The sequence below is a fragment of the Sorex fumeus genome, unplaced genomic scaffold (assembly GCF_029834395.1).
Source record: "Sorex fumeus unplaced genomic scaffold, SorFum_2.1 ptg000024l, whole genome shotgun sequence".
NCBI classification, from domain to species: Eukaryota; Metazoa; Chordata; class Mammalia; order Eulipotyphla; family Soricidae; genus Sorex; species Sorex fumeus.
In genome coordinates, this window is record NW_026606081.1 from 19,717,012 (window position 1) to 19,724,767 (window position 7,756).

Below are 7,756 nucleotides of genomic sequence, written 5' to 3' on the forward strand. Positions count from 1 at the left end.
AGAAGGGCCCTGAGCTGGGGGCATGGAACCTACAGGTGACTTTCAAAATTCATGACAAGGGTCCGGAGCGACAGAACAGCAGGGCTTGCACACAGATGACCTGGGTTCAATCCCTGGTATCCCATATTTTCCCCGAGCACCGCCAGGAGTAATTTCTGAGTGTAGAGCAAGAGTAACCCCCGAGCGGCTGGAGCAATAGCACAGCAGGGAGAGCGTTTGCCTTGCACGTGGCTGACATGGGTTCAATTCCCAGCATCCCATATAGTCCCCTGAGCACTGTCAGGAGTGATTCCTTAGTGCAGAGCCAGGAGGAACCCCTGAGTATCTCCAGGTGTGAACCTCCCCCCCCCCAAAAAAAAAACCTGACACTAAAAGTCACAGAGGGGGGCTGGAGCAATAGCACAGCGGGTAGGGCATTTGCCTTGCACACAGCTGACCTAGGTTCGATTCCCAGCATCCCATATGGTCCCCAAACACCGCCAGGAGTAATTCCTGAGTGCATGAACCAGGAGTAACTCCTGTGCATCGCCGGGTGAGACCCAAAAAGAAAAATAAAAGTCACAAAGGAACAGAGCAGTAGGGGGGTCAGCCCCTGGTGTGAGGAGGAGGAGGAGGGCCCCGGGGCCCCTGTAGAACCGAGGTCTTGGTCCTCTTGAGTCTTCTTGGTGCTTCTGCATTTGAGCACTGGTTTTGCTTCTATGTCATTTCTTTTGAGTTCAAGGGTCAGCCCTGGGTTTGGTCCCGCCTATGCAGAGGCCTCTGCACTCAGGGTTGTGGGCTCGGCCTCCCCTGTCTGCTGTCCCCAGGGCCTGGCTCGAGGGCTGATCTCCGTGGGCTTGTGAGTTGAGCGGGGTGACCCCCCTCTACCCAGCCCCCCGGGCTCAGGCTCCCACAGTAGGTGCAAGCAGGCGTCACCAGGAGGAACAGAAAACAACCACAGAGGGGGGTCTGGTGGGGGAGCCAGGCGTGCTCACCTTCCGCTTTCAGCCCAGAGGGGAAGAGGGGGGCCGCCTGGGCACCCCTGAGTCCCCCTGCAACCATCCCTCCAGCCCCGCAGGGAGGAGGGTGGGGCTGCATGCAGGCACGGAAGGGAGCTCAGACCGCCTTTGCCAAAGGCCACGGCTGGCATGCACCCCAAGGTGCCCTGTGGCAGGTCCCACCGTGCGCCTGTGTCCGTGCGTCATACATGCAAAGCACCAGCAGTGGGCTGGCCTGGGGCAGTGACCCGTGGCCAACCTGTCCTTTCAGCTCTGGGAGGGTGAGCCCTCAGTGGCTGTGGGGCTAGAGCGCTCGGCTTACGTCGGTCTCTGCTTTACATGTGAGCACAGCCTTGGCAACCCATTCCAGAAGGTTCCAATGGAGGCAGAACCCAGTGGCAGGAGTAGGGGTGAGGGGAGACGCAGACAGCAAAAGGCCCAGGGCTGGACCCGGACGGTCGGGGACGTCACCGCCTTGCTCCTGGCTGTCCACTTGGGACTGCGCCCCACCCTCCCCAATTCCGGAGACCTCATCAGGGAGCATGTCCCCGGGAAGAGCTCGCCCCGGCCACCTGTCCCCAGAGCCACTCCTCCCAGGCCAGGATCTCCAAGCTCTGCAAGTCAAGCGCGGCATCCCGGGTTCAACTGGATGTGCAGAGAACATCTTGTGGCCCATGAAAATGACAAAATGCAAATCCCGGGGTCCTGAAGCCCTTGGTCTGAGCAGGGTCACTGCAAGGTCACTGCGGCAGGAAGGACAAGGCCGCAAAGCCCCCGGTGTCCGGGAGCTGGCCTTGATCCAGCCCGCCGAGCCCTGGTCCCTTCTGACCGTCTCTGGCTGGTGACGGCCAGGGGCCAGGAGGGGATGCACTAATGGGGCTTCAGGCTGCAGTGTCTCGGCTCTCTGCGTTGGCACACAGCCCCTTGCCAACTCTCTCTTGTTAGTATTGAGATTTGGGAAGTAAATTAAAAAGGAAATTTTTATTATACGTGGAAGCTGATAGCTGAGCAGATAGTCCGAATAACTAGCCTGAAGATGCCCTAAGATACTTTTACTTGCCCAGGGTCCCGTGGGCCTGAGCTGCTCAGAGAGGCTCGCCTCTGGAGCCAGGACCTCCTCCTGCGCTTCCTGTGGGAACTGCTGCCTGGCCTTTTGCCCACCTGCTCTGCCCCCTCTCCTGTGCACCCCCCCCCGCCTGTGTCCCCTCCCCAGTGACCTGTGTCCCCTCCTCTGGCTCCTGGTTTCTGGCTGGGCCCTCTTGGCCCGTGCTCTGCCCCTGAACACAGAAACCGAGGAGCAGTGGACGGTGGTTTCCCAGCTGCTGTCTGGATTCGGTGCCATTTTGGAGGAAATAAACAGTGTCTTAGGCTGATGATCACTGCTGGGGTCAGCCCAGCAGAGCTGCTTGACTCAGGGGTGGGTCTGCATGCGTGTGTGTGTGTGTGTGTGTGTGTGTGTGCGCGCTCATGCGTGCACATGCATACATCATGCATACATGTCCCACGTGTGAACTGCAGCTCAGGGCTTAACTCACACACGTATGTGTTCTAGGGCTTGAAGAAAATCAGGGACCAACCAACCAAATGCATGAAACCTAGTCACCAACCAAACACTGTTCATATACACCCAAACCTCTAACATTAGACTCTACCTATTAAAAAAAAAACTGTTGAAATCTTTTTAAAATTAAGTCACCTAAACCTGGCACCCCTAGGGGGTTCAGGATGACTCAGTGACAAAAAGCACCTTCCTGACAGGCTCTGGTCTGATTCCTCAGGCACCAAACAAGGTCCTGGGGCCTGCACTGACTGGGCCTGCTGGTCCCGTAACACAGTACACAAGCCATACACACAGACATACACACAGCCAAGGGACTCGACACACACAGCCAAGGGACTCGACACACACACACACACACACGGCCAGGGAACCAAACACACACAGCCAGGGCTCTGGACACACACGTCTGGGTGTGCAGCCCCACCTAAGAGCAGCCACACAGCACCCCTCACTGAGCTGCCAGGCCTCTGAGCCCACAGTGGAAGGAGCAGGGCTGGGGCGTGGGGCAGCCCCTCATAGCGCAGTGGGAGGGCTGAAGGAGGGGGACACTCCAACACCTCTTGCCTCTCCATCACACTTGGCCACTTTGTCCCGGCACCCTTAGGAAAGGAGCAGGGACTGGGTACAGACAGCATCTGGCAGGGACTCGAACCCAGAACTCTCACTAGAGGCACCACACAGAAATCACATCAGAATTTCCCAGCCGGTGCTGGTTTGCAGCAATCACTGAGTCTTCGGGAATTTGGCGAGGGACTGCTAAGAGGCTTCTGGAGGGCAGGTGGGGGCTGGCGTCCCTGGCCTGTCCCCGTGGGCTCCTCTGCACCCCCCTGGGTACATCCAACTACACAGAGATAAACCAAGCCGGCGGCTCTTCCCCAGCTCTCAAATGCCCGACGGTCCTACAGCTGACTTATGGGAACGGTCGTTCCTGGAAGCTTCCATCAGACACTCACAACGAGTGAGATTCAGTGCATGGAAAATGGGTCTTGACAAGTCTGACCCTCAGAAGCGCCTCGAGGCACGCACAGGGGCCCAGCCCTGGTGAGGGGCTTTGGCTTCAGAGTAGGACACAGTCCCCATCTCCTGGATCTGGGCAGTGGCTCTCCAGGTGGACGCCCCCTAGACCCTGGGAGGCACTGGCCAGGGTCTGTCCAGTGAGAGTGCCATGTCCCCAGGGCCTGCGCTTGGAAGCTCCTCCTGCCAGGTGAGACCCCCCCCCCCCCACCCAGGCCCATTTGGGGTCTGCAGCGCGGCACCTGCACTCCCAGGTGAGGAGCAGCGGCCCATGCAGGAGGAGGCCTGGCCTGGGCGGGACGTGGGGGTGGTCCTCGGGGTGTCTGGCCAGGAGAGAGTTTGCTGGACGTCCTGACTCTGCAACTTCACTGCAGACTGTGGGACACACTCTGGGTATGTGAGAGGGTGGGAAGCTCTGCCTCTCCTGCCTGGGGACCCGGCCACAGGACAGCCACGGCCACCTGCCTCCCAGGGGCCATTCGAGGCCACATAGGCCCCAGTCAGAGGGGACAGAAGGACAAACCGGGACAGGAGGAGGGGTGGGGGCAGGAGAGAAGGCCAGCAGGGGTGGAGGGACTACAGGGACAGACAGGGATGGCCAAGGGTGGCCAGGGATGCTAGGGCTGGGAGGGCAGTGGGCCAGTGGGCCAGCCGACAGCCACTCTGAGCAGAGCCCGGAGAAAGGGTGCCCACGCAGCTCCCCACTCTCTTACCCCAGGTCCTGGAGCAGCTCGGCGTCCCCGCCCCCGTCCACGTCCCGGAGGCCCGCGGGGCCCTGGTCACTCATATCCCCTCCAGGAGGCCCGGCTCTGCCCATCCGCCTGCTGGCCCAGGCCGGGGCCCGGCTCTGTCTGTGCCTGTCCACGTCTTCCTGAGCACACAGAAGCGGCAAGCCCTGCCACAGAGGAAATGAAACTCCCTCTGACACGCCCCCCTGGGGCCCAGGAACCGTCAGCAGAGAGGAGGTGCCACACCCCCAAGTGTGCCCAGAACCAGGGCGGGAACTGCAGACACCTCTCCGGAGTTGCAACGTGCGTGCATGCGCACACACAGAGGCGCGCACACACACACACACACACACACACACACACACACACACACAGAAGCATGCACACAGAGGCACACACACATGAACACACAGAGAGGCACACACACACAGAGGCTCACACACAGGCACACACAGGCACACACACAGGAACACACAGAGAGGCACAAACACACAGGCACACACACAGAGGCACACACAGGCACACGCAGAGGCACAGACAGAGGCACACACACACACAGAGGCACACACAGACATAGGCACACACAGACACACACAGACATAGGCACACACACAGAGGCACACACACAGAGGCACACACACAGGCACACACAGGCACACACAGAGGAACACACAGAGAGGCACACACAGGCACACACAGAGGAACACACAGAGAGGCGCACACACAGAGGCACACACACACACAGAAGCACGTACACAGAGGCACACACACAGGAACACACAGAGAGGCACACACACAGGCACACACACACAGAGGCTCACACACAGGCACACACAGGCACACACACAGGAACACACAGAGAGGCACAAACACACAGGCACACACACAGAGGCACACACAGGCACACACACAGAGGCACAGACAGAGTCACACACACAGAGGCACACACGCAGATGCACACACAGATACACACAGAGGCACACACACATAGGCACAAACACATAGGCGCACACACACAGGCACACACACAGGCACACAGAGGCACACACACAGACACACACAGGCACACACAGAGGAACACACTGAGAGAGGCACACACAGGCACATACAGAGGAGCACACAGAGAGGCACACACACAGAGGCACACACAGGCACACACAGACAGAGGCACACACACAGGCACACACACACAGAGGCACACACAGAGAAGCACACACAGAGACACACACAGGCTAACACAGAGGCACACACAGACGCACACACAGAGGCACATACACACAGGCACACACACAGGCACACACACTGGCACACACAGACAGAGACACACACAGAGGCACATAGAGAGGCACACACAGAGACACACACACAGGCACACACACAGGCACACACAGGCACACACACAGGCACATACACACAGAGCCATACACACAGAGGCACACACATAGGCACACACACAGAGTCACACATGGGCTCACACACACAGAGGCACATACTCAGGCACACATGGGATCACACACAAGCACACACAGGCACACATAACATATACAAGGCACACATGGGCTCACACATGTGTACATAAGGTACACATAGACTTACACACAGGCACAGGTGGCTCACACGTAACCACACACATAACCACATACATGTTCACACAGGCACACACAGACAGAGGCACACACACAGAGGCACACACAGAGATACACACACAGAGATACACACAGGCACACACAGAGGCACACACAGAGGCACATATACAGAGGCACACACACAGGCACACACAGAGGCACATATACAGAGGCACACACACAGGCACACACACAGGCACACACAGACAGAGGCACACACACAGGCACACACACAGGCACACACAGACAGAGGCACACACAGAGGCACACAGAGAGGCACACACACAGGCACACACGGAGGCACATACACACAGAGCCATACACACACAGAGGCACACACACAGGCACACACAGAGTCACACATGGGCTCACACACACAGGCACACACAGAGGCACACACATGGGCTCACACAGTATGGGCACACATGGGCTCACACACAAGCACACACGGGCACACACATACACGTATACAAGGCACACATGGGCTCACAGGTGTGTACATAAGGTACACATAGACTTACACACAGGCACAGGTGGCTCACACGTAACCACACACATAACCACATACATGTACACACAGGCACACGTAACCACACACATGCGTGCACGAGGCTTCCATGGACTTGATGGAGGCAGGCGGGCAGACAGGGAAGGGCCCTCCCAAGGCGATGGCAGTAAAGTTCCCGGGAAATAATAGCCCTGAAGTTGCCAACCTTACAGAAAACAGGAACTAAGGCCTGATACGACCCTCACCTGGCGCCAGCAACAGACCCAAAGAAGCTCCAGCAGGAACAAAAGGCCAGGAAGGGAATTTCAAAGCAGACCATCCCCACTCCTGCCCCTAGCACCCTTGGGTAGAAGCCCCAGCGGGGACAGGTTGGAAACTCCCTATAAAAGCCGCCTTAGACAAAGGGAGGGTGTGAATCTGCTGCCCAAGACCATGTGCTGCTTGTGCCCATGTGGCTGAGCACATGTGGCACCTGAGCACATGTGTCGCCCGCCTCTCCCCTCTTTCCTTTTCTTTTTTTTTTGTAAATAGTTATTCTTTCTTTCTTTTTTTAAATTAGTGAAACACCATGAGGTACAGTCGTAGACTTACAAGTTTTTGTGCTTGGGTTTCAGTTATACAGTGATCGAGTGCCCATCCCTCCACCAGTGCCCATTCTCCACCACCACGGATCCCAGTATCCCTCCCACCCCCGATCTCTCCTCTTGAGCTGTGGACTTTGATGCTTTCCTGTCTGAGGCTGGGATGTGTGTAGGGGTCTCGCCACCCTTGGGAAAGCCCGGGGTCTCTCTTGAGCACATCCCTCTCTACTCTCTCCCACTTTCTCTCCCTTCTCCCCTTCAAAAACCTCCAAATAAAATCTGCTTACTTCACTGCTTGTTTACTCCTGAAATTCCTTTCTGCGAGGCGAAACAAGATCCCAGTAACCCCGGGTCCCGGGTGGCAGAGGTGGCTCAGGAGAAAGTGACCATCTTTCTCCTCCCGACTCATGTGAGCCACCCGTGGGGGCCCCCAACATCAGACTCACACAGCACATATGGAATCACACAAGCACACATGTGCTCACACACAGGCACAGTGGACTCCTACATGTACACACAGGCACACCACACCCGGGCTCACACACATGTGCATGCAGGCACACATGAATTCACACAGGCATAGTGGGCTCATACATAGTACACACGGACTCACACACACGTGGACACAGGCACTCATGGGCTCACACACACATGTGGACTCAAGCACACATGGGCTCACACATGTACACGCCGATCTAGGGAATCCCAGGAGACACAAAGTTGTTGCAGAGAAAGCTACACAGTGCCTCTAGCACTTACTGT

The 7,756-nt window shown here is 57.5% G+C and overlaps 1 protein-coding gene across 1 annotated transcript in view; it reads right to left on the bottom strand.

The window, feature by feature from the left end:
- The window catches only part of DAPP1 (dual adaptor of phosphotyrosine and 3-phosphoinositides 1), a 28,108-nt gene extending 23,738 nt beyond the window's left edge, over positions 1-4,370 (bottom strand). Inside the window, exon 1 of the mRNA XM_056114358.1 lies at positions 4,266-4,370. Within this exon, the coding sequence (XP_055970333.1) occupies positions 4,266-4,369 (104 nt within the window). The 5' untranslated portion in view covers position 4,370. The remainder of the gene's footprint in view (positions 1-4,265) is intronic.
- Positions 4,371-7,756: the final 3,386 nt, after the last annotated feature.